Source organism: Salmo trutta, chromosome 28, assembly GCF_901001165.1.
Source record: "Salmo trutta chromosome 28, fSalTru1.1, whole genome shotgun sequence".
In the NCBI taxonomy this organism is placed as follows: Eukaryota; Metazoa; Chordata; class Actinopteri; order Salmoniformes; family Salmonidae; genus Salmo; species Salmo trutta.
The window spans coordinates 33,427,330-33,455,279 of NC_042984.1; the positions used below are offsets into that span (position 1 = coordinate 33,427,330).

The 27,950-nt window shown below is 40.8% G+C and overlaps 2 protein-coding genes across 4 annotated transcripts; both read right to left on the bottom strand.

Moving 5' to 3' along the window:
- Nucleotides 1-2,433: 2,433 nt before the first annotated feature.
- Nucleotides 2,434-8,918, bottom strand: LOC115166065 (BTB/POZ domain-containing protein KCTD20). Its single transcript, XM_029719711.1, has 7 exons — nt 8,702-8,918; nt 5,450-5,677; nt 5,197-5,299; nt 4,485-4,605; nt 3,923-4,120; nt 3,505-3,615; nt 2,434-3,409 (listed from the first exon to the last, which is right to left on the bottom strand). Exons 2-7 carry the CDS (start codon nt 5,581-5,583, stop codon nt 3,099-3,101), a joined length of 978 nt encoding a protein of 325 aa, XP_029575571.1. The 5' UTR covers nt 5,584-5,677; nt 8,702-8,918; the 3' UTR covers nt 2,434-3,098.
- Nucleotides 8,919-9,634: 716 nt separating this feature from the next.
- Nucleotides 9,635-26,755, bottom strand: LOC115166067 (mitochondrial carrier homolog 1). 3 transcript variants are annotated; one of them, XR_003870266.1, is made up of 13 exons: nt 26,445-26,754; nt 23,918-24,002; nt 23,721-23,827; nt 23,387-23,464; nt 22,880-22,937; nt 21,380-21,431; nt 19,963-20,022; nt 19,552-19,645; nt 17,660-17,707; nt 17,380-17,447; nt 11,661-11,736; nt 11,350-11,536; nt 9,635-10,789 (listed from the first exon to the last, which is right to left on the bottom strand). XR_003870266.1 is itself a non-coding variant. In XM_029719712.1 (12 exons), the coding sequence occupies exons 1-12, from the start codon at nt 26,604-26,606 to the stop codon at nt 11,462-11,464; spliced, it is 963 nt and encodes a 320-aa protein (XP_029575572.1). In that variant the 5' UTR covers nt 26,607-26,754; the 3' UTR covers nt 9,635-11,461. The 3 variants fall into 3 exon arrangements, 2 of the variants coding, with proteins under 2 accessions (XP_029575572.1, XP_029575573.1); XM_029719712.1 differs by having other exon boundaries at nt 9,635-11,536; XM_029719713.1 differs by lacking the exons at nt 9,635-10,789; nt 11,350-11,536 and having other exon boundaries at nt 11,680-11,736; nt 17,384-17,447; nt 26,445-26,755.
- Nucleotides 26,756-27,950: the final 1,195 nt, after the last annotated feature.

The following is a 27,950-nucleotide window of genomic DNA, read 5'->3' on the forward strand; positions in this document are numbered from 1 at the left end:
TTGAACAGCATTAAATAAAACCCCTATGTTGAACTTATTTTTTTTCATTCCTGTCTTTAGGGGTACAGTTGGTTTAGATTACTGAAGAAATATCGGTTTTAAGGTTTCCCCCTAGATTGCAGTTTTTGTATTTGACGCAGTAATTGCAGAATAACTGCAGTGTAAAGAGATTCCTCCTTTCCTTTCCTCATGAAGGATGCTCCGGTGTATCCTACCGTTTTGAAATCAGCCACAACCCCTCTGAAACAGCCCGTATTCCTCAAAGTATGTACAGATTAAATAATGATGCCACCTTTTTCTCTATAAAATGTCTAGCACATTAGTTAAATGTATTGTTACGACTTTACCCATGTATTTTTGGATTCCACCCCTCTAACCGTAATTTGTCTGATGCGCTACGGAGAAGGAGAGTTATTTCTTACAAGCCATTTGTTTCCACATTTCCTCTCCTAGTTTCTGTCCCTCTGAAGGTTTCAAAAGGGAGGGGGTGAAGTATTCAGACCCCTTCGCTTTTTCAACATTGTTACGTTACAGCCTTATTCTAAAATTGATTAAATAAATTTTCCCTCATCAATTGACACAATACCCCATAATGACAAGGCAAAAACAGGTTTTTAGAAATGCTTGCAAATGTATTAGGGAAAAAAAAGATGACATTTACATAAGTATTCAGACCCTTTACTATACTTTGTTGAAGCACCTTTGGCAGTGATTACAGCCTTGAGTCTTCTTGGGTAAGTAGCTACAAGCTTGGCACACCTGTATTTGAGAAGTTTCTCTCATTCCTCTCTGCAGATCCTCTCAAGCAGTCAGGTTGGATGGGGAGTGTTGCTGCACAACAATTTTTCAGGTCTCTCCAGAGGTTCAAGTCTGTGCTCTGGCTGGTCCACTCAAGGACATTGAGACTTGTTCGGAAGCCACTCCTGCATTGTCTTGGCTGCTTAGGGTCATTGTCCTGTTGGAAGGTGAACATTTGCCCCAGTCTGAGAACCTGCTCCAGAGCACTCAGGACTTCATCAAGGATCTCCCTGTACTTTGCGCCGTTCATCTTTGCCTCGATCCTGACTAGTCCCTGTCGCTGAAAAACATCCCCACAGCATGATGCTACCGCCGTCATGCTTCACCGTAGGGATGGTGCAAGGTTTCCTCCAGACATGACGCTTGGCATTCAGGCCAAAGAGTTCAATCTTAGTTTCATCAGACCAGAGAATATTGTTTCTCATGGTTTGAGTCTTCAGGTGCCTTTTGGCAAACTCCAAGCGGGCTGTTATGTTTATTTTACTGAGGAGTGTCTTCCATCTGGCCACTCTACCATAAAGGCCTGATTGATGGAGTGCTGTAGAGATGGTTGACCTTCTGGAAGTTCCTCCACATAGGAACTCTAGAGCTCTGTCAGAGTGACCATCGGGTTCTTGGTCACCTCTGACCAAGGCCCTTCTCCCCCGATTGCTCAGTTTGTCCGGGAGGCCAGCTCTGGAACCACCAAGACTCTTCCTAAACTTCTTCCATTTAAGAATGATTGAGTCCACTGTGTTCTTGGGGACCTTCAATGCTGCAAACCATTTTTTTGGTACCCTTCCCCAGATATGTGCCTCGACACAATCCTGTCTCTGAGCTCTAGACAATTCCTTCTACCTCATGGCTTGGTTTTTGCTCTGACATGCACTGTCAACTGCGGGACTTTACATAGACGTGTGCCTTTCCAAATCATATCCAATCAATTGAATTTACCACAGGTGGACTCCAAGTTGTAGGAACATCTCAAGGATGATCAATGGAAACAGGATGCACCTGAGCTCAATTTCGAGTCTCATAGCAAAGGGTCTGAATACTTATGTAAATAAGGTAGTATAGGTTTGATACATTTGCAAAAACATCTAAACCTGTTTTCACTTTGTCATTATGGGGTAGTTTGTGTGTATTGCTGAGGATTTTGTTTTATTTAATCTGTTTTAGAATAGAGCTGTAACATAATGTGGAAAAAGTCAAAGGGTCTGAATTATTTCCAAAGACTGTGTGTGTGTGTATATAAAGCTGTTCAGTCAGTCCGTCATTTAGAATGTCAGTAGATTAGAATATTGGCTAAGGTTGGAAAATAAATAAAAGCTGCATTGGGATTCGAACTGGCGATCTCACAACACTCTTTTTAACACCCTTCATCCACCTCCAACCTACCTCCCTGCGAGCAAATTTCTTTATTTGACTCTCACTTGGAAACTCCACCCACTAACCTGTCACTAAGCTCTGCCCACTGAGCTTTCATGCAACCAATCAATTAATCCCAGACTACCTCTGGTGATGGTCATGAAGATCTGATCACATTCAGATCTACACCACCTGTTTAAACATGTGGACAAGATCAGGACACATGTTAGCACCAGGTATAAAAGGGGCTAAAGAAAGAACTGCAGCATAGCTACTTCCCACATCACATTTGTCATGAAAAATATGTATAATGCTCTTTAATTACTCAAGGCACACATTCATCTAGCCTACAACTGATTATAGGATCTACAGGCTCAGGGAGACAGTGTAACATGGCAGACACATCAACATGTTGAACGTGGCACACATTCATAAGGTCATGTTGCCATGGGAACATGTCATTTGGAATGGAATGTAAAACAAATTGGCTTCATTCATAGGCCTACATCTCATTTGCATGCCTACAACAGTGACTAACACAGCAGGTATTTTAAATGCATACCATCACAGACGACACATAACGTCATACAATGTGCATATATTGCACATGTATGTGTATAAAAGCTATCTCTGAAATAGTCATATGACATTCAAAGCTATCCACCAAAATGACGATTTTGCATTCCAAACAATAAAAGTGCCTAGTTAGAACAGTAACATAGCCCTCTGTATGGGAGGACAGTCTTGCAGTTATCAGAGGTGCAATATATCCAACATGGCCAACAATACCTTAACTTTTAATGTGCACCCTGTTGAAGACAAGCACTGTGCTCTTGCCAATATGCTTGCTTCCAAGGGAATAACAACTTCCACTGGTTTGAAGGAAATAGTCCAAGAGCCTCGGGATGAGATGGGTAGCAGCAGATTTGAGGTGGGGGTGTGGTCCGAGAGTCTCAGCTTTCATTGGTTGCAGTCGGGGAGAGTTGGGGGAGTCGAGAGGGCGCTGGCCCGTTGAGCCTGTCCAGCTCATCCACCTGCGGGGTGGGCATGGTGCCCCCCCAGGCCGCCCCACCTCCGCCCTCCTCCCCTGGCACCGCAAGGTTGGGCACGCTCTTGCTGCGGACGCACTGGAAGTCCACGTGGCGGCTCTTCCCTTCCTCCTTCTCCCAGGACAGCTGAATGAAGGGCCGCTGCACATAGTTGTAGATGACCTCTGACCTTCCTCCCGGGCGCCGCTTCACTTTCTCCTTATAGGTTGGGTACCCTGGGACACAGAAACAGATCAGTGGAAATCAATGTGTAATGTATATCAATTCAAATTTTACCAGGGGTAGCTTGGGTAGAACAAGCCCAACTCACCCTCAATGCCTATCCGGATGTTCTTCAAACCTCTCTCCTTCAGCAGGGTTTTGGCAACGTCTCTGTTCTCGATGTACTTGAAGAAGCGGTAGAGTTTGGAGCTGTACAAGACTGGACAGAGGAGAGAGAAACATTCATTCACTCAACATTGAAATTGTTCCAGCGCACAGTTAGGTGGGATGGTTAGCTAGTACCTAAAGTTAACAGTTAACAAGCAACCACTCCTACATGCACTCTTGATAGAAGCCCTAACACTGCTGCGTCAAAAACATGCTTCCAAAAATGACGAGGTGTCTCCTGTTGCATAACCTTTTAAATGTGACCAATTTTGAATTGGCGTGGATTTTGGAAGTTGGTAATTTTTCAGAGTACTTTAGGATTTGTGATGTGTGTGTGTGTGTTGTGACTGGTGCCTTACTTTGGGAATACTCCTCTCCCATGGGTGGAGGGTGTTCCTCATCCCAGTCCACAATGTCATCGTCGGCCAAAACCACGATGTGGCACTCCCTCTCCCCTCCCTGGGCACATGACACCATGGCAGGCACCACCAGCTCCTCCAGGAAGCCCTCAAACTGCCTCCGTGCCCCATCGTTGGACAGCTCATGAAGCAGGGCACCTGGGAACAGAAAGAGACAGTGAGGTTGGTCAAGTGACTATCATGATAATCAAGTGAAGGATATGTCTTTGAGACTGCAAGGAGGTTTGAATGCTATGAAGTCATTTTGCAATTATTCTTAAACAAAATATTCACTCCAAAAACATTTAGTACCTCAACTTGCTCTTGTTAAGATTCATAGATGTGGGTATCCTTGCGACGTGTTGTGCTGTCATAAGAGTTGCTCATACTGGTGAAGATATATTTGTAATGCCTGCTATACTGCATATCCCATTCCTTTTGCCTGCCACTACCCCTACCTGGTGCAATCCCCTAATCTGGTCAGGTTACACATGGAGTACACATAATGGGAGGTTATACTCACTGAGGTCGCGACACTTGACTGTGCCGGCACTGAAGTTGATACAGAGGTAATCGCAAGCCTCTCTCAGCTCCGACACTGATACGCCATCGGGACACCTCATAACACCCGTCTGATAAAAGTTCTAGCAGAAAAATACACATTTGAATGAATGAACTGACTGTTTTTGGTACCTCTACAGCTGTGGCAATATCTGTCATTTCACTGAGATGAGAGACCGGCTTTAAAAATGCCAGCCCCATCACAAGTACTGGAAGAGAGCTTTTAAGTGTTGCACTTAAAAGGTCTCCAGAAGTTAGTTGAGTCGAGGCTATAAAGTATACACAGAGTATACAAAACTATAACAACAGTTGCTCTTTCCATGACATAGACTGACTAGGTTGAAGCCAGGTGAAAGCTATGATCCCTTATTGATGTCACTTGTTAAATCCCCTTCAATCAATGTAGGTGAAGGGGAAGAGACAGGTTGAAGAAGGATTTTAAGCCTTGAGAAAATTGAGACATGGATTGTGTATGTGTGCCATTCAGTGAATGAATGGGCAAGACAAAATATTTAAGTGCCTTTGAACGGGGTACATAGTAGGTGCCAGGCGCACAGGTCTGTGTCAAGCACTGCAACGCTGCTGGGGTTTTCGCGCTCAACAGTTTCCTGCAAAAGGTTGGGTTCCACTCAACATTAGGACAGTGTTCTTATATTCAAATTGTGCCAACTCACCAGTATGACCTGAAAGATGCTGGCACTGATGCCCTCTGTCAGTTCATACTCGCCCTTCCCATTGGGCCTGGTGAAGTTGTGCTGTCGCGCTGGGCCAAACATTCTGCAATGACAACTTGAAAAAATTTAACCCAAACCCTGATACCTTAACCAACTATGTTTTCTCTAAGTAACATATTCATGTCTGTATGTACTGTACATTCATAAGTAAGTGAAATAAAATATAATTATTTAAGTTAATTTTCCACTGTACCTTCCTAGCATGGTGTTGGGGTGTGCAGTGAAGGTGGCGGGGTCCACCACAAAATGGCTACCGTCCACAACCAGAGTGACCCTCTCACGGTGAACGGTACCCGGGTCCGTTCTTCCCTCTTTCAATCCACTCATCTTTCTGCGTCTCTTTTCCTCTAGCCGTCTCTCCCCCTACCGTGGGTGGACCTGGCCACTTGGAGATCACTGTAGGATTGGCTGTTTCTAAGATCTGTAAAAAAAAGATTACTGTGGAGGATGCCATTGGGAGCTGTTCTGAGGTCTGTTCCAAAATCAACAGGATTCTGATGATTTCAAGAGAGAATATTGAATGGGCTGCAACAATATTAGCATGAAAATGCTTTAGAATCCAGACTGTCAAAATTCATCTGACTGTCAAGATTCCCCTTAAAAATAATGACAGTGGTAGTCATCACCCCAAAAACCTTATAAAATGTAATACATCGTTCACTAAATCCCTAGAGTTTAAACCAACATTAGATGAAGAATGAGTTAATCATCGGTACATTACAGTAGCCTATTCACATGGCACTGCTGTTACAATGAGCAGCATACAGTGCCTTATTCCACATTTTGTTGTGCTACAGCCTGAATTAAAAATTGATTATATTGATTTTTTTTCTCACCCATCTACACACAATACCCCATAATACCCCACATGTTTTTAAACATTTTAGAAAACATTTTGAAAATCAAATACAGAAATATCTCATTTACATAAGTATTAACACCCCTGAGTCAATACTTTGCAGAAGCACCTTTGCCAGCGATTACAGCTGTGAGTCTTTCTGAGTAAGTCTGTATGTCTGGATTGTGCAACATTTGCCCATTATTCTTTACAAAATTCTTCAAGCTCTGTCAAATTGGTTGTTTGATCATTGCTAGACAACCATTTTCAGGTCTTGCCATAGATTTTCAAGTAGATTTAAGTCAAAACTGTAACTCGGCACTCAGGAACATTCACTGTCTTCTTGGTAAGCAACTCCAGTGTAGATTTGGCCTTGTGTTTTAGGTTATTTTCCTGCAGAAAAATGAATTAATCTCCCAGTGTCTGGTGGAAAGCAGACTGAGACAGGTTTTGCTCTAGGATTTTGCCTGTGCTTAGCTCCATTCCATAATTTTTTTTTATTCTGAAAAACTCCCCAGTCCTTAACGATAACAAGCATACCCATAACATGATGCAGCCACCACTATGCTTGAAAATATGGACATTCTGTAATACACTGTAAATTAGGTTATTATTGTGGAGTAACTACAATGTTGTTGATCAATCCTTAGTTTTGTCAAATCAATGCCATTCAACTCTGTAACTCTTTTAAAGTCACCGTTGGCCTCATGGTGAAATCCCGGAGCGATTTCCTTACTCTAAATCAAATCAAATTATATTGGTCACACACGTGTTTAGCAGATGATATTGCGGGTGCAGCTAAATGCTTGTACGGGTGTAGTGAAATGCTCTATGGCAACTGAGTTAGGAAGGACTCCTGTATTTTTGTAGTTACTGGGTGTATTGATACACCATCCAAAGTGTAATTAATGACTATCCCTTTGAGCATGGTGAATTTAATGCCCCCCCCCCCCATCTACCAATAGGTGCCCTTCTTTGCAATTCATTGGAAAACCTCCCTGGTCATCCGTGTTTGAAATTCACTGCTCGACTGAGGGACCTTACAATTATCTGTATGTGTAGGTTACAGAGATGAGGTAGTCATTCAAAAATCATGTTAAACACTATTATTGCACACAGAGTGAATCCATGCAATTTATTGTGACTTGTTAAGCACATTTTTACTGCTGAACATATTTAGGCTTGCCATAACAAAGGGGTTGAATACTTACTGACTTAAGACATTTCAGCTTTAATTTTTTATTTTGTAAACATTTTGAAAAACATAATTCCACTTTGACATTATGGGGTATTGTGTGTAGGGCAGTGACCCAAAAATATAAATGTAAGCCATTTGAAGATCAGGCTGTAACACAATTTTTTTTAAGTCAAATGGTGTGAATACTTTTTGAAGGCACTGTAAAAACAAAACATGCCCATTACAATTATGAAACATATTTTGTGAACAGCATAAATATTGAGTTTGTCCCGGCCCCTTTACCAACCAGAGCCAACTTGTACATTCCTGTTCTGCTAGACAGGTCAACATTACTGTCCTCTGAATCATCAAATGAGTCTAGCTGTCTAAAATAGAATTGAAAGTTAAATAGCCTAGACTCTCATAATTATTTGTTTAATAATTACCATAAATTGATATGTCATATCAAATGTGTTACCATAGAATTACGAATTAGAATACTAGAATGAACATAAACCTTCTTATGGTGGTATAAAAGGTCAGCCATTTTGGTAAGGGAGTTGGTCAACCATGGTCAGCCATTGCTGTGATAAGATAGTGTAAAGAAGATTATCTGCACTGTATGTTTGTTAGCTAGCTAGCCTGACAGTTTTAGAGGAATGATTCCATAAATTTTCTAAATAACTGCCAATATTCCAACATTCCATTCAAGCAATGCAGTCAATCCATAGCCATACACTGGCTGGAATCCGCCGAAATGTATGGTCAGTTTACATATTTTAGAGGCTATTTATACAGAAAATGTGTAAAAAAAAATATATATATATTTATATGACTATTTTACATTGACAATAATATTACACCATTTCTGATGTCTGCCTTACTTTTATTTTCCTGCATAAGTAAAATCAGGAAATGAATCACCTATGACTCTACTGCCATTCATTGCAACTGGACTGGGTTGGATTTCTCCCTGACCACAATGGCTGCCATTTTTGGACCATTCTGGAACGTTTAGGGTTTATGATAAGCCGCTCTAGTAATTAAATAGGATATCTATGTGTGTTATCGCCGGAGTTCTAGAACGTAGTGTGGAACCTGTATTGTGAGAACACCATGTGACTTTTACATTGAAGTCTTGTAATACAGTCGCATTGTCCCTGGTCATCATTCATAAATAGGTCTACATTAGTCGATAGGCACATACTTGTCCTGAAGGAAAGCCTTAATTCAGATAACTAGTTTAAAAACGGTCAGTCAGCTATCTTTCCGCGTTCGTCTCTTCGTCCAGCCATTCGTTAGTCAAATCATTGATACATTAGCTTCGTTGCTTACTCTGAGAAAATACAAATATTGCATAGTCACTTGGACTACCGCGACAAGTTGCTACATGTTGCATAGACTACTGTATCTAAAATATAAAAACTTACGCCAGTTTCATGCCCTCGGCGCTCCGGTCTTCGGTTCAGTATTTCAAATGTGCCATGGTGCCACCTCATGAGGTTTCAAGTAATTTGAAAAACCTTCGCCATGACTCAAATATGCTCCATTTAGGTTCTTTCCTTGTACTGTACAAACTGAACCAATGATGGCCAGAATACTGCGCCTGTCATAAGGGGAAGTCTTCTGGCCTCAGCTGCGCAAGAACCTGAATGCGGCATTGAACGTGTTTGTCAATACATTTGTATCTATATTGCCATAGGTTCATATTAATGTATTTGAGTTTATTTATTTTTTCCTAATCCAGGAATAAACACACGTTATAAACAATTATTAATAACCTCAGTGTAACAACAAAGTATAGTGCCTCTACCCTTTCAAATTTGTACATATACGAATTTTGGATAACTGCTTGGATAAACACATTGTTAAATGATATATTGCATCTATCAACTATATTATAGTTGTTACTCATGTAAAATATACAAAATCCTAGAGATGGAGCTGCCCAGAGATTTCGCCCTTGTCATCATTAGGCCAACAGTCCGGCAGATTGCTAACATGTTGCCCAGGGGGTCTTGAACTGTCTACAACTCTTCTATTCAATCCACCTTCTATTAAATCCTTGAATGAGCTCTGTTGGTCTGGCTATAAATTGTAAGTTCAGCATTCTCATTTTACTTTTTATTGGTGCTAGGATCAGAAACACACAACCTTTTTAGATTTGTTGCAAGGTGAGTGCCTTGTTCAAGTTATGTTATTTCATCAACAGGGACAACTAGTTCTTTTGGGGTTTTGAACATCATTCATGGCAAGACAGGTCACCTCTGTGACCCACTGGGTAAAAGAAAGACTGCTTTGTGCAGACTGGACATGTAGAACAACTCCTGGCATGCACAATGGATTTTAACTGGTCAGATAGATTTTATATTACAAATGGGTTTAATGAAAAGCTGATGAATGATTAACTATACAGGGAACAAAAAGTATGTGTGTGTCCCAACTAATACATTTACAGGAAATTACCACTCTTTGACCCTCTCATTCAAGCGGCTGCCTGGCACAAAAATAATGTGTGTGTATATGTGTGTGTGTGTCTGCCTAGTTGGTCCCAGAGAAATGACTACTTGTAGACCATCACATCATCCATGCCATTTCATTTTTTAAATATAAAACCAGATCAAAGGATAGGTTAAAACAAACACAGACACTGTAGAATAGACCAGAATGCCAGGTTTCATATTATTTCAGGAAAATAATAGACATCGGAAATGCAAGGTTGCAAAGCAACTGCCTCGCCCTTGCTTCTCCCTCTTTCGGAGATCAGTTTACAGGGAATGTTTGACTCTCACACACACGAGAGTGAATACTGATGACATTTTGAAGAAAAAAGATTACAGCACTGGACACAATATTCTCAATTACATGGTATAAAGATGCACACATTATAATAAACCCACTCACACACTTGGCAAAGCATGTCTCTTCTGCAAGCTTTTTTCCACACATTATTTCAAGTAGACATGATTAGAGCAATCCATCGCAAAAAAAATCTGGAATAAGGACACAAAAACAGCCCATACCAAACCCGGTCAAGATCATTTTGTGGTTAACACTGATCATAGGGGCAGGGGGAGACAATATGATTATGATAATGTTAACGAGGAGGTAAAGTGATTCCTTTTATTTATATGCTATTACAACTAAACGATCAGGTTAATTGGGATCTTCAACTGCAGTCAAAAAGGAACTCAATAAACAGCATGGTCGGTTCAAAGATCAGGCACATACATTTTGCATTCAGGCTAAGGGTATCATAATATGCATAATATGCTCAGCCATTGTCATCATATAATTTAGCATTTCTTTGTCATTGGTAACACAAACATATCCATAATTTTGCACCAGTTAGATATATCACTTATTTTATATATTATACATCAAGGACAGTTGTCAATATGGCCACAGAAAACCTTTTCTTGATGGAAGGCTAAGTTTTTTGACATCACTGAAAACCACTGGTTGCCCTCTGAATTCCTCCCGTTTCTTACTCCTCTCATGGCAGGCGAACACTGGAGCTGCAATTTGTAAGAATTTGTGAGAAACCGGTTGTCTAATTAGTCTTATGGTTGAAAGGAGAGTACTCCAGTTATTGTGGGCTTAGGATGTTTCTGAATAGGTATAATTCTCGGTTAAAGCACTTCTGATAGGAGGCAAAGGATCCCCTTTGAATGCAACCACACTTATCATGCTACTGGGAAGAAGCTCATTTGAAAAATAAACATTTGGCATATTTCAATAGATGACGTTATCAACTATCCCATTCCAAAGCTTACATATAACTTAAACTGTATATAAAAATAAATAAATGGCAAAATGAAGTGATAGATTTGAATAAATATTTTTTTTTTTGCAACTTTAGGCTGGGACAGTAAAAGGAGATTATACTCTCAGCATTCAACCAAGAGGACATCTATTGGATAGCAGTTTGATTTGCTCACATTAATTCTCCAACCTCTTACTTTTGAGTGGCTACACTAATACTTAAGATTAAAAACAAAATAACTTCATTTGTAAGTAACTTTGATTCAGTAGATCACCCAGCCCATTGATATCTTGCTGCTCCTGCTGTACCCACCAGGGTGTTTAAGGTGAGGGGAAGGTTTGACTTGGTGGGCTGTGCGTTGGTCTCACTGAGGTACCAGTTAGGAGGGAGAACAGTGGCACAGGTTGTGCGGTGGTTGATGACATCACTCCTCAGTCAAGGCCATCACTTTCACAGGTACGCGGCGGAAGAAGAAGCTGGATCCTCGGAAGAGATGGCCCTGACGGGTGAGGCACAAAAAGACAGGTTTCAGACATGCTCTACCAGAGAAAACAAAAATATACTCACACACAAATACAACACATATGAGTGGGTTCCATTTGCTCCACATAAGTGGACTGTACCTCATGGCTCAGGTGAGCCCAACAGCGCAACCAGGACTTGAAGATGGGAGAGTTAGGGGGAACACCAGCCACTAAGCTGTGAACACACAAGGCAGAGATCCATTAAAAGCTGAACAAGCTAAAGGATTGATCTAATGGACGTCAAACTTATCAATAGAAACCATATCCCATCAAGTCTATGTATTGACTTCATGTGAAAGTTGAGACAGATACAACATTATTACTATTTTCCAACTGGCACCAGCTATAGTACAGTTAAGTACAGGAAACGGACCGTAACAAGGGCATAATCACTGGTACTTTCTACTGTTGTTGTGCTCTTGACTTAAAGAAGATGGGCTTGCTTCAGTGAGAGAACACTGACTCGGGTATGCTTGGAACCCTTACAAACTGAATTGAATAATTACCTATGTAATAACAAATGATGTACAGTAATCTTGTCCTCCAGCAAATAATACTATGACACTTTGTGACAGTGACAGATGTTGTACACAGACAGTTGGGAATTGAACAGTGATAACTAATCAATTTATTATTCTTATTGCCTGCATTTAAAAATGTTCAGCTAAATATATCCACTCGAACAATGGTTTAGTTTTACCAACCACAACCAATCAACTATATGATAAAACCCAGACACTAACTCGCCCAGAGAGGCCAGAAACCCCCCACCCCACTACCCCTCATGCTGACATGCCAGCACCGCCACACCCAATTACCTCCCATGCTTACATGACAGCAGCCCCTCACACCACTACCCCTCATGCCGACAGGAGAGTACCCCATACCCCCGCCACTACCCCCCATACCGACAGGACAGTACCCCCCTGCACGATTTTGAATAACTTTCCAGCAAGACAGCTATGCTGAAGTGGCACGAAGAATAGAGCACCCTGCTGCAGCCGAGCTAAACCAGATAAGGCATCTGCTGAACATAATCTGCCAAAAATCAATTTTGTTATTATTAGAAATAGAATTATAAATACAACCTATAATATTATTACGAGTTAAGCTACCCAGGAAAGGTTTCAAATTTGCTCATATAAATATATGTAGCTTCAGAAACAAAGTTCATGATTAGAAATGTGCTCATTTCAGATATGAATATATCAGCCATTTCTGAGACTCATATAGACAGCGCCTTTGATGATACAGCAGTAGAAATACAAGGATGTAACATCTATAGAAAAGACAGGAATGTCAACGGGGGAGGGGTTGCTGAATATATTCAGAGACATTCCTGTAAAGCTCAGAGGATCTCATGACATTCATTGAATGTAGCCTACTGAGAAAAGTCAATACCTTGGAAGTATTCTATAACTTGGACCTCTTTGGTGTGTGTCCATGTAAAGGCAGCTGATTTCTTCGCCATTATTATACTAGCTAATAAATACTGATAAGTATTTAGAGCTAGCTAGCTAAACGTAGGGATGATAGTTAGCTGACGTTAGCTAGCTAGATAACGTTTCAACGGTCATTTATGACATGTTAGCTACTTTTTCTGCTCACCAACTGGACATTTCATACAATCAGTTGCGTGAAATAGAATTTAATTCTATGTCATGCAATGCAACCTAGTTGCAAGCAATTTTTGTAAAAAAAAAAATTGGGGGATGACACACGAAGCAACCGAAATGCAACTTTGTTGCAAGCAACAGAAATTGCGTCCAGACTGCTTCGTGTGACATCGGCTTAACGTCTATTTGGCTTCATTGCAATTCATTTAGAATCATTGTTCATTTAGAATCACTGCAATTCATTGTTGGCACAGGGAAGAGAATAAACATCTCCGGCCCCCTGCCGTGCTATAGAAGGGGTTTGGAACTTTACAACTTCCTCACTGCCCTAAACGAGTTCCAGAAGAAACTTTGCAAAGAAGGGAATGTCTCCTTTTGTGACAATTTTGACTTGCTGTAGGAGCAACCAACACTCTTTAAAAGAGACGGGATTCACCCATCAACATAGCGAACTGCTTAAGAGACTGACAGTCTGGGTTTGGTAGCGCTCCAGTCCTCCCTGTCATAATAAGCAACAGAGGTAATGGAAATCATATTATATCCCAGAGAAATATAAGTGATGTCAATGTAAGTAACCTAATCTATGTCCCTGTAAGTGTTAGCTCCGAGGGTATTGTCAGCAATAACCATAAGCCCATAGTATTGAATTACACCATTTGCAGTGAGTTTCACTGTCTGCCTTAGGAAGAAGCCCACTGTGGGCAGCCCACTCAGTACCATTGGCTCAAATGTAAATGTCTTCCTCGGATCAGCCTCTCAGAATAGCACTAAAACCAAGCAAGCAACCCAGAAATGGACAAAAAATTACCCAATTTAACATATGTAGCCTGACATGCTGACCACACCGCTCGCGTCGCGTAATAGATTTACACATACATGTCATTCAACCATTGCACCCACACTGCTCGCAAGTGTCTGCGTGGCCAGGTGCTAAAATATAAATTGGTTCTTTTTGTGATGCTCAACGCGCTGCAAGTCCGGCCTCACCCATCTCCTCGTTGGTGTTTAGGAGCATATACCCACAAGGGTGATTGAAAGATGAACTTAGGTCCACACTCCGGTAGGTTGTAGTAATGCTGTCAAGTTGGTTGCCAACTGCCATATAAAGTCCAAAGAAGAAAAAGAAGGCAGAAGGAAGGAGGGGAGATGACGAGAAACAAATTTGGTTTACAGTTTTATCTGTGGATTACATGTCGGAGTAGAGGACCTTGTGCATTTCAGGTAAAATAACAACCCAATGTTTATATACTAGGGCTGAGCGATATGGCCAAAATATTATATCATGGTATTTAAAAAAAATTGGACGGTAATGATGGTATTTGACGGTAATTTTAGTTTTTGAATAATAAAAGTTCAACATTTGCATTATGAGTAGTGAGTGATCCTACACTCAATTCCAGTGGTGGAAAAAGTACCCACTTGTCATACTTGAGTAAAAGTAAAGATACGTTAACAGAAAATTACTCAAGTAAAAGTCACCCAGTAAAATACTACTTGAGTAAAAGTCGAAAAGTTTTTGGTTTTAAATATACTTAAGTATCACAAGCAAATGTAATTGATCAAATGAACTTAAGTATCAAAAGTAAATGTATAAATCATTTCTAATTCCTTATATTAAGCAAACTTGTTTTTTTTTTAAATTTACAGATAGCCAGGGGCACACTCCAACCTCAGACATAATTTACAAACAAAGCATGTGTTTAGTGAGTCCTCCAGATCAGAGGTGGTAGATGACCAGGGATGTTCTCTTGACAAGTGAGTGAATTGGACCATTTTCCTGTCCTCCTAAGCATTCAAAATGTAACGATTACTTTTAGGTGTCAGGGAAAACGTATGGAGTAAAAAGTAGAGTATTTTCTTTAGGAATGTAGTAAAGTAAAATCACATTTTGTTATGTTACAGCCTCATCAATCTACACACAATACCCCATAGGGACAAAGTGAAAACAGGTTTTAAGAAATAAAAAAAACACAAATCCCTTATTTACATAAGTATTCAGACCCTTTGCTATGAGACTCGAAATTGAGCTCAGGTGCGTCCTGTTTCCATTGATCATCCTTGATGTTTTTACAACTTGATTGGAGTCACCTGTGGTCAATTCAATTGATTGGACATGATTTGGAAAGGCATTCAAGGTCCCACAGTTGACAGTGCATGTCAGAGCAAAAACGAAGGCAAGAGGTTGAAGGAATTGTCCTTAGAGGTCCGAGACAGGATTGTGGCGAGGCACAGATCTGAGGAAGGGTACCGAAAAATGTCTGCAGCATTGAAGGTCCCCAAGAAAACAGTGGCCTCCATTATTCTTAAATGGAAGAAGTTTGGAACCACCAAGACTCTTCCTAGAGCTGGCCACCCAGCCAAACTGAGCAATCGGGGGAGAAGGGCCTTGGTCAGGGAGGTGACCAAGAATCCGATGGTTACTCTGACAGAGCTCCAGAGTTCCTCTGTCCTTCCAAGGACAACTATCTCTGCAGCACTCCACCAATCAGTCCTGTATGGTGGAGCGGCCAGACGGAAACCACTCCTCAGTAAAATAAAAATGACAGGTCGCTTGGAGTTTTGGCAAAAGGCACCTAAAGAACTCTCAGACCATGAGAAACAAGATTCTCTGGTCTGATGAAACCAAGAGTGAACTCTTTGGCCTGAATGCCAAGCGTCACGTCTGGAGGAAACCTGTCACCATCCCTACGGTGAAGCATGGTGGTGGCAGTATCATGCCGTGGGGATGTTTTTCAGCGCCAGGGACTGGGAGACTAGTCAGGATCGAGGGAAAGATGAACAGAGCAGAGAGATCCTAGATGTAAACCTACTCCAGAGCGATCAGAACAACGACCCTAAGCACACAGCCAAGACAATGCTGGAGTGGCTTCGGGACAAGTCTATGAGTGGCCCAGCCAGAACCCAGACTTGAACATCTCTGGAGAGACCTGAAAAAAGCTGTGCAGAAGCGCTTCAGACAGAGCTTGAAAGGATTTGCAGAGAAGAATGGAAGAAACTCCCCAAATACAGGTGTGCCAAGCTTGCAGCATCATACTCAAGAAGACTCGAGGCTGTAATCGCTACCAAAGGTTCTTCAATAAAGTACTGAGTAAAGAGTCTGAATACTTATGTAAATGTGATATTTCCGTTTTCTAAAAACCTGTTTTTGCTTTGTCATTATGAGGTATTGCATGTAGATTTATGAGGGAAAAAAACTATTTAATCTATTTTAGAATAAGGCTGTAATGTATCAAAATGTGGAAAAAGTCAAGGGGTCTGAATACTTCCCGAAAGCACTGTATGTGATATCAACAGAGGTATATTTTCTGGGTGACCTAAATATTGACTCGTTGTCATCATGCTTCCCACTCAAAAATAAGCTTTAAACTGTAACCGACGCCTGCAATCTGGTTCAGGTTATCAGTCAACCTATCAAGGTGTTTACAAACAGAACAGGAATAAAATCATCCACGAGTATTGATTACATCTTTACTAATGCTTCCGAAATCTGTTCTAAAACAGTATCTACACCCATTCGATGTAGTGATCATAGTATAACAGTCATATCTGGAAAAAACAAAGTTCCAAAGACGGCCTAAAATTGTGTATAAGCAATCATACAAGAGGTTTTCCAATGACTTCTATGTTGAAGATGTGAGAAAATATTTGTTGGTCTGTATCATGTATGAAACTGCACCCATCAAGAAACAGACTGTTAGAACTGCCAAACCCTCATTGATAGATGATGAATTGCTGAGCGGCATAAGGCAAAAGGAATAGCAAAGAAGTCTGACAACACAGCAGACTGGCAAACATACAGTAAATTGAGAATTCACTTAAGTAAAGTAAACAAAAAGAAGAGGCTTTACTGAGCCAGACAAAGTTCTCTCTTCGATGAGATCGCAAGCACTTCCCAACAGGAGCATCATTTTGATCTCAACTGTGCTTCATCACAACTAATCTTGATGACCATGAAAACACCCCAAAAATCAACATTTCAGCCCAATCTTTTCAACAAGAGCAGCAGCATTTTGATCTTCATTATACCTACCAACAGAATATTTTAAGCAGACAATCAAAGCTCTATTTTTTTTAAACGAGAAGCTTGCACGTTTTTGCACTGTATTGCGAGTGCTCTGGTCATCTGGAGTTAAAAACATTTACACTTTTTTTAAACAGACAAAGAAACTGAGGTGTGATTCCCAGCCTTACTAATCCCTTACCCACAGTTGTTGACTGCCATCAGGTCTGCCACCAGCATAAATGGGTACGTCAACACACTCACTGCAATCTGGAGACAGAGGTAGGGAGATCAAACATGGGACAACAAGGTGAACACAACTGTCATAGGTGCAACACCATCTGATTAGCATTGTAAAACAAGGAGGCTTTTAGAACTGAGATAAACAAGGGAAACAGATAGTCAAAATAGCCCCGCCGCCACAGTTCATTCATAAAAAAATATAGTACAATGACATGCAGAGGTTGTGCAGCTGAACTTACGCCCATCACAAACTTAGTGTAGCTTCTCACTGCTGGGGCTTGGCTGAACTGTAAAAAGGCGTGAGAGGGAAGCATTTATAAAATAATGGTTAGGCATTTTCTGCGCACAAAACAGCTTGGAAATATGCCCAAAAAATACTGTATTATTCACATTTCTAGTGAGAATGTATCTTGTTGTTTATTTTACGGTGTCCATAAGCAAGCTGTGATTATTTAAGAGGATTTAAACTCAGTGAAAATGTATTGCATGCGATGCAATCACTAGATCCTGTATTCCATACTCTTGTCGTCACCTTTTGCATGATGCAAGGGATGTTTTGTGGACAGAAAATGTTCCTCTTTAGCTTCATCATGTTGGTTTTCTACTGTGCTCCGTCATGAACATACTGTATTCCAACACATGATGTCATGATCTCTTCTATCATCCCTGACTCTGGGGCATCTGCCCTGATCTATTAGATCTTGAACCAGTGTTAAGCAGGCCAGATGTCAACTGGTTACCCAGTCATTGCTGGATTGATCAGACCCTTCAGCCCAGTGTTCAGCTGCAAGGTATCACCCCCTACCCTGTACCCCATTGTCACTGGATTACCAGCCCCTGCCTCAGACAGGTTCAAGGAAGGCCTTGAACCCTGGACCATCACCCTCTGTGCACATTCACTTTAAACAGAATAGCATGATGATGATATTTTACGATTCCTATCCATTTGAGATCATTAAAAAGTAGAAAGGATACATTGCATCCCGACAGGGGATGGAACCGATTCAGGGAACAGAACCCGAAAATATATATATTTTTAAGGAATTATAACGGAACGAAAGTGATCCATACTGTCGTGGAACAGAAACTTTATTTTAAAAGCATGCGAACCAGTTAATAACGTTATTTTACGTTTCAAACATTTTTTTTATAGTCCCACAAAAAAACACAAAGCGCCTATGCAAAGCCCTTACTCTGTCACTCAGAAACATATTCCAGTGCCAGCTGAAAATCTTTGCCTGTGTGTGTGCGCGTGTTTAGGCTACCTGTCCCTCCCCCATCCGAAGCGTAGGCTACTATACTGACGTTACGTGTGTGATTCAGAAGATAGGGAGAGATATTTTTATTAGCTTGAGATGAATGGATAAACGTTTCACGTGGGATTTAATAACTACAAAAAGGTATAACGCGTTTTTAATTCTGGTGCCACTGTGCATACACACAAGCTTTCTAGCTAGCTCGTTACAATAAAAGTGACTTAATTGAAGCCGCTCCTCCGAGGTATAAATCTGTGGACGTAATTCAGATAATGCATGCCATAACAACATGTCCAGCAGACCAAGCCTCCTCATAAACCCTCTCTCACCACCTGCAAAATTTCAGTCGCATCTTGCGCCATAGGCTACACTTGTCTGTCCATCACGGATGTAAACAACTAGCTTGCCTGCTCTATCCGCACTGATTGGTGAAGTAAGTTAATGAGCTAAAAACTGTTGACTTCACAGGTTAAAAAGCTACAGAAAGGAATTATATAAACCAGTACTTTTCTTTGGTTCGAACCGGTTCAGAACTGTATTTTGCTGGTCAGAACAGTGGAACGGAACAAAAAAAAAAGTGTTTCTGTTCAGAATAAAAAGCTTATAAAATACATTTGGTTCCAACTCCTGATTGCATCTGATGAAAACTCATGTCCGTTACTGGACAATGGATGAAGTAGAATATGTTTTAAGAATTCTCTTCATGTTATTCAAGAGTGGGTAACAAGACAAGTAGGTTATTGTATTCTTCCTACCCATATTGCCTCGTAAAGTATCTACGATTTCAACAATTTCTCACTGGGGTTTACAACTGAGGTTATTTTAGTGACCACTGATCTTAGACCAGTGCTTAGAGGTGTCTGTACTGTGCTTACATTGTTGTCCACTGCGTAGGTGTTGATGAAGTGGGCCAGGAGGTTACAACACCACAGGAAGATGACCTCACCCAGGACATGGGGCACAACCCCCCTGCAAACACACCAATAATAGACAAGGCCGTAAATATAGTACAGGCCAAAACAATTTTAAAGGTTTTGAACCAGTAATATTGAGTCATACCATGATTTGAATTTGGTTTGCTGAGGTAGTATACATAGATAAAGGATAATGATGTCCTTTAACCTATAGTGCTACACAAACTAGGACACCCACACAAACATTGCAGTCATGTAGTCAGTGAGAATGATGGTTAATTCCAAGAAGAAAATGTGTCTCACTTCTCCCACTTGTCTGACTGCTAAGAAATGAAATTACTTTACAAAGTGGTATGAAAAAGCATGACTTACGCAAAGAATCCCCCAACGCCCTCCTCCTTGAAGATGTTGGCTATGCAGCTGAACAACCCCCTTCCAGAGTCAATCCCAGAGGAAATAAAGATGAAAAGTTTCAGCCAAATGTTAATAATTTACAACGTGTTTAAAACCTCTGAGTTCCTCGAATGCAACTAAGCTATCAATTCTACTACTTCAACCAATGTAGACCTCTAATATAGCATTTTTGCATAATAAGTAAACATTCTGTATTGCACCATGTCACTGTCAGTGGAATCATTAAGTTGCAGTAATGACATTCTTCCTAAATGTTTGATGAATTCAGGTAAGTCAAATAAATTCAAATTTTATTGGTCACATACACGTCATTAGCAGATGTTATTGCGGATGTAGCGAAATTCTTGTACTTCTAGCTCCGACAGTGAAGTAATATCTAAAAAATTACACTACATATACGCAATACACACAAATCTAAGTAGGAATGAATTAAGACTATATACATATGGACGAGCGATGTCAGAGCGGAATGGACTAAGATACAGTAGAATAGTATAGAAAACAGTATATACTTATGAGATGAGTAATGCAAGATACGTAAACATTAAGTGAATGAGATACCATAGAATAGTATAGAAAACTGTATATACATATGAGATGAGTAATGCCAGATATGTAAACATTATTAAAGTGACTAGTGTTCCATTCCTTAAAGTGGCCAGTGATTTCTAGTCTATGCCTATAGGCAGCAGCCTCTAAAGTGCTAGTGATGGCTGTTTAACAGTCTGATGGCCTTGAGATAGAAGCTGTTTTTAAGTCTCTCGGTCCCAGCTTTGATGCACCTCGCCTTCTGGATGATAGAGGCAGTGGCTCGGATGGTTGATGTCCTTGATCTGTTTGGCCTTCCTGTGACTTCGGGTGCTGTTGGTGTCCTGGAGGGCGGGTAGTTTGCCCCCGGTAATGCGTTGGGCAGACCGCACCACCCTCTGGAGAGCCTTGTGGTTGGTGCAGTTGCCGTACCAGGCGGTGATACAGCCCGACAGGATGCTTTTAATTGTGCATCTGTAAAAGTTTGTGAGGGTTTTAGGTGACAAGCCAAATTTCTTTAGCCTCCTGAGGTTGAAGAGGCTCTGTTGTGCCTTCTTCACCACACTGTCTGTGTGGGTGGTCCATTTCAGTTTGTCAGTGATGTGTACCCCAAGGAACTTGAAGCTTTCCACCTTGTCCACCGCGGTCCCGCCGATGTAGATAGGGGGAGTGCACCCTCTGCTGTTTCCTGAAGTCCACAATCATCTCCTATGTTTTGTTGACTTTGAGAGGTTGTTTTCCAGGCACCACACTCCCAGAGCCCTCACCTCCTCCCTGTATGAGTCAACTACTCCTTTTGTAAATTTGCATTAAAAATCTGAGGTATGCTGCATGTGTCACACCTTACCTGTACTTGATCTCTCTCCCCACAAACTGGGCCATGCAGCGCACTGAGATCACTAAAAACAGGACAACTGAACATCAGGGGAGCAAACATTGTTACAGTGCCTAGTGAAAGTCTACACACCCCTTACACAGTCTTCCCATTTTGCTGCCTTAAAATTAAACAAAAAAAAACCATTTGATTTTGACCGGTAGTGTACAGTATATCCATTGTTTTTGTAAAAATTGCTCAAGCTCAGTAAATGTGGTTTTTGGGTGGGGGGTGCCTGGACCATTCAGGAACACTCAACACCTATTGGAATGCCATTCTGGTGTGTCTTTGGCATTAACATTTGTGTAATTGTCCCGCTGAAAAATACAACTTTTGTAGGCTACAAGCAAACGAGAACACCAGTTGTCTGATCCTGACCGATCTAAGGGTGGCTGGCCCAGCGGCCGCTTGAGAACTCTCAGAGCACGTTATGACGTCTTGCCTGGGTTTGTTTTGTCGCCCCTAAAGTTTGATATTTCATAATCACAAATTATGTAATTGAGACTTACTGAGTCTGGCTTTAACGGTCTTGTTGAGTAAAGGTTAAATAAAAAAATAAATACAATTAAAAAACCAGAATGGATGATTTGGAGTGGATTTCTTTAACACATGCTTTCATCTTTTCACTTTGTCATACAGACCAGTAATGTGGCGTGAATGCAATGTTGTTGATCCTTTGTATTTTAAAATATTGTGATAGCAGCATCAAGTTATGGGTATTCTTGTCACCTGCAGGGATTTGGGAGTTTGTCAGGATCAAAATAAATATAAAAGGAGCAAAGCCCAGGTAAAAGATTAGAGGAAAACCCACCTCAGTCTTCTGAAAACTTAACCTACAATAGTTTCATTTTCAGCTAGACAGTTACACAGATGTTAACGCCAAAGACACACCAGAAAGGCTCTCCAAGAGGTATTGAGTGGTCCAGTCTCAATCATTACTTAAATTAGCTTGAAAATCAGAGACAATATTTGAATATTGCTGTCCATCAATGATTCCCAACCAAATTTACTGAGGTTGAGCTGTGCAAGAGTTGTGCAAAGTTGGTAAAATCTTATTCACAGCTGTAATGGCTGCCAAAGGTGCTTCCACCAAGTATTAACTCTGGGCGTGAAGACATACACAATCAAGACAAATATATATATTTTTTAAAATTATTATTATCAATTTCAAAAGTTTGACATTTTTCTTTCACTTTGAAAATGTGGAGTAGGTTGTGTAGATCGGTAGGAGGAAAAAAACATATATACTCCTTTTTAGATCAAATTTTAAGGCAGAAAAATGTGAAGACTGCAAGGGGTGTGTAGGATTTCACTAGCGACTGGATCTGCAGAACATCACAAGGAAACTAAACCTTAGAGCTAACAAATAAATAAGGCCAATCTGCAGTGTCCATTAAAATACAAAGCTGTGAACTCCTTGCCAACAGAGAAAATAAACAGACAGACAAAAACAGCAATAGCCTTAGCACTTACCATGGAAGGGATGAGTGGCTATCCTGGACAGGCACTGGATGACCATCTCATGTGAGGTCTTGAGAGAAAGAGGAAATCAAACAGTGCAGCGGGCATAGTTATGCAAAACTGCTACATCTAATTCGTTCAGAAATCACCAAGTAGGCTATACTGGAAGCTAGTGCAAACACAAAGATAAGACCAGCAAATTAAGAATTTCTCAACATAATGTTATACTTTATCAACTATAACGTAAGAGTGGATTTGTTAATTACTTGTTACAGGTATGCTGGCCATTCAAGTTATTTTATTTATGAGTTTATTTAAATAGGAATATACACACCCACACACAGATATCGTAATCATAATACTTAAACAATGTTTAGGAAAGGGAAAATGACATGATTCACAAAAGAATGATTCACAAAACTATTCCTCACAATTTCCTAAACTCAACTGGCTTTACATAGAACCACCTGACATTTGATACATTCATTTTATGTGCCCTATCGCACTTTGACCTCTCACCTCTTTGACCACTTTCCTGAGGGAGGTCTTCAAGTCATCTCTGTTCGATACATTCTCTACCTGCTCTGCTGGAATGGCCTGGAGAGAAAAAAGATGTCAGGCCTTCAATAACTACATAAATTAAGTACTTCCAGCATTCTGTCACAAAGGTATTATTTAATTACATCGGTCTCTCATTTGATAAGGATACTCTGACTGTACGTTAGCAAGCGCCAATGATTGGTTGGATTATAAGCTTTTGTGGCCAGAGTTGCGCATTTCAAAGACCGATTGAGAGCAGTTGCAATATGTTACTACTAAGTATGAACTACCTCTCGGTCTAGGATTCCTTCACCTGTTTGACTTTACTCCGGACCATGGTAGAGATGGCACTGGACATAATACGAGGGGACAGACCTCGGAAGAGTCCCCTCTTTCCATCCACCCTTATGATGTGCTGTGCTGTGGACAGATAGACATCACATTCCTGTCACCTCTTCTTCCCCATTCAGGGTGATGAATTAGGATGATAAGCCATTAAGACCCACTCACCATAGGAGAAGAATCCAGGGAGGTACAACACATTCCTCCCAAACATGGTGGTTCCGACAGTTGGGGTGAGGGGCTCATGTCCAATCTACATTTACATTTTAGTCATTTTTAGCAGACGCTCTTATCCAGAGCGACTTACAGTTAGTGCATTCATCTTAAGATAGGTTGGTGGGACAACCACATACAGTATCTCAGTCATAATAAGTACATCAGCAAAGTCAGTGCTAGTAAGAAGAAAAAAAAGTAAAGTGCGAGTGTTAGTTCATGAAAGGCAAGGGTGTATTTTTTTTTTTAAAGCACACGCAACTTACTGCAATCAAGCTGGCATACTGGAGGGAAAGCACTTCGATATTTTCTAGCTAGCTATTACTGTAACTACACTGAAGAAGAAAAAAAAAACGCAACATGTAAAGTGTTGGTCCCATGTTTCATGAGCTGAATGAAAAGATCCTAGAAATGTGTTTACATCCCTGTTAGTGAGCATTTCTCCTTTGCCAAGATAATCCATCGCCCTGACAGGTATGCCATATCAAGAAGCTGATTAAACAGCATGATCATTACCCAGGTGCACCTTGTGCTGGGGACAATAAAAGGCCACTCTAAAATGTGCAGTTTTGTCACACAACACATTGCCACTGATGTCTCGAGTTGAGGGAGCATACAATTAGCATGCTGAGTGGAGGAATGTCTACAAGAGCTGTTGCCAGATAATTGAATGTTCATTTCTCTACCATAAGCCGCCTCCAACGTCATTTTAGAGAATGTGGCAGTACATCCAACCGGCTTCACAACCACAGACCATATGTATGGCGTTGTGTGGGTGAGCGGTTTGCTAATGTCAACATTGTGAACAGAGTGCCCCATGGTGGCGGTGGGGTTATGGTATGAACAGGCATAAGCTACAGACCAAAAAACAAAACAGCATTTTATGAATGGCAATTTGAATGCACAGAGATATCGTGACGAGATCGTGAGGCCCATTGTCGTGCCATTCATCTGCCGCCATCACCTCATGTTTCAGCATGATAATGCACAGCCCCATATCGCAAGGATCTGTACACAATTCCTGGAAGCTGAAAATGCTCCAGTTCTTCCATGGCCCGCATACTCACCAGACATGTTTTGGATGCTCTGGATCTATGTTTATGACAGTGTGTTCCAGTTTCCACCACTATCCAGCAACTTCACACAGCCATTGAAGAGGAGTGGGACAACATTCCACAATCAACAGCCTGATCAATTCTATGCCAAGGAGATGTGTCACGCTGCATGAGGCAGATGGTGGTCACACCAGATAATGACTAGATTTCTGATCCACGCCCCAATTTGTTTTTTAAGGTATGTGAAATCCATGGATTAGGGCTTAATGAATTGATTTCAATTGACTGATTTCTGTAACTCAGTAAAATCTTTGAAATTATTGCGTTTATATGTTTGTTCGTATAGCTAGTTGTAGTGTTAGGACCTTGGCATGCACTTGCAGTTAGAAGAAGGGGCATCATCTTGACAAGTACAGTTATGAAAAGAGGGCAGGTCGGCAGGCAGGTTATTTTAGCATATATTTTTCGTTTTTTCATTGTATTTTGTGTATACATGGCAGCTAAAAGCTGAATTGTGTATACCAATAAACAAACAATAACAAATAAATCTAATTGTGACAGGAACTTGAAGGGATGATGATTTACATGAACATTTAATGTAAATAGTATGAAAATATTGCTTTCTGTCTTCCCCAGACACACTTATGTGAGATAGCATCGCGGTTTATTTGAGGTTAGGCAAAGGAGAGATGATGCCCTATGACACCCAGCTAGCCGGTGTTATGCCGAAAATCTCCCCCCTGCCAGAACACCCCCCCCCCCCTTCTAATGTTCTTAATTTTGTGGCTAGAGTCCATCAGAGTCAAATACTTTCTATAGAACAAACTTTACGTCAGGATAGGCGACCGAAATTAATAAGTTATGTATGTGTGTTATATTAAACATGGATGAGGGAGTAAAATGTTGGCAAGCAATAAACATTTCAGAACAACTATGGCTGAATTATTATCCTTACACTTTCAAAAATACTAGTCGAATAAGATAATGGGACAGATTACGAATTTTGGCAAAGATAATTATTTATAGACTAATACAAATCAGTAGAGGATTTAGGTACGGGACACATGGGCAGGGCGCAGTCCCGAAGAGGGGGTTCGCCCAGGGCGACATACAAGCTACAACCGCCACATACACTTGAAACAAATAGCCAAACCGAAAACTGCAGACAAAAATGCTTTCTGCTACTAAGATCAGTGAAATGTATGCTAAACTGACAACGGAGTGAAGAGCAGAAATCTCAACTAGCAAGCAAGTCGTAGAAGGGGGAGAGGATTGTCGGCACAACCAGCGTCAAGCAAACTCAAACACCCCAATGAGGTGGCACTTCAAAGTGATAGCTTTCGCGCTTGCTAGCTAAATAATTCATAACTCAAACGAATTATGTGGACTTAGCTAGATAAATTGAGTTTGCAAGTTTAGCTAGCTACCTGAATTAGCAGTTTGACGTAGAGCAGCGGGTGTGTGATCGCTGTCACCCCGGCTCCGAGAAGCACGATTGCTGTGTCCACGGCCGTCGTGGATGTATCCCGGTCAAATTTGGGCTCCCTTTGAGCACCTGTCTCGCCGGACAAGTTCTCCGGTGTCACCATTTTTACGGCGATATTGAGAATTTTGTAGACGGTGTAGGAAATGAGATGAGCAAAACAAGAATATAGGCATGTCACGTGATTCCTCGGCGCACCACAACACAGGAGGCGGGACTACTTTTCATCCATGTGGAGAGGGAATGAGCTGCATGACCTTTTCTATCCAGCAGATGGCAGTGTTTGTCAAAGACAAGTGACAGTGCAATACTCAGGTTGGCATTTAATGCGGTGACTCACGAGGAATCTCTGCAGAGTGGACAGTAGCTGGCACCGTCATAAAATCAGATTATTTTTTTTACCTAACCCTAACCACACTGCTAACCCTATCTACCTTACCCTAACCTTAAAATAAGATTTTTTTAAAAACTCAATTTTGGCGCTAGCAAATACCACGACCAGTTAGTTATCAACACTCAACTCCGCCTCGACATAAGAGAATGCAGTTGAGCGTTCCTCAGCCAACTACCATTTGTTGTGATCTGACTTATGGAAAAAGAGATCAATATATTTTAAGCATAATTGAAACCGTTGAAGAAAGTCCTGCACCTTGGAAAAACTGTAGGACTATTTATGCATTTGTGGAAGGAGGAATGTCAAGGTTTTTAAACTGCCAATTAAATAGGATCTATTTTTAAGTGTTTCCCTCCTATCTTGGTTATTAAATCAAGTGTTTCTTTAAACAATGCGATAGGCTACTCTTGTATAACAAATTGAATTAGCTGTTTAACAGATGCCTCTCACATTTCTCAAAAATAAAATACAAATCTGAAAAGTTTTAAGATTATAGCAAATAATGCCATCAAGCTTTCAGTAAAGAAATACAGGACAAACATCCTCTCAGATGATGAAAAATGAACTGTGCCTCAGAGCCTGGGACTCAAACCGTGATCCCTCTGACTGTCATTTCCAAACTTTAACCATTACATGAAAAGGCTCAGATCTGTTGGCGTGGTCGCTAGGTATAAGTTCGCTATAGTATTAAGGTCCCTTAGGTCGATATAGTATTTTTAACAAGGTGGTCCACTTGTATTTCTCTATTTTACTTGCTCCCTCACGTCACTTTGTAAAAAAAAATGATCTGTTAAGCAAGTTTGTATGGCCTTACCCTAGTACTAAGTGACATACACATAACACCAAATGATTACTTCATTAAATCCCAGACCATGAGTAATTCTCCATGTTCCACATGAAAGGTTATGGGAGATATAGGGAATATAGCTACTCTTAACAAAAGTGTAAATGTCAACAAGCCAATTGAGCAATCAACCAATCTGTTCAAACCAATATTCAAGTATTACACAATCAACACAGAATTCATGCAATATTGTTAAACGTTAGCACTTATTC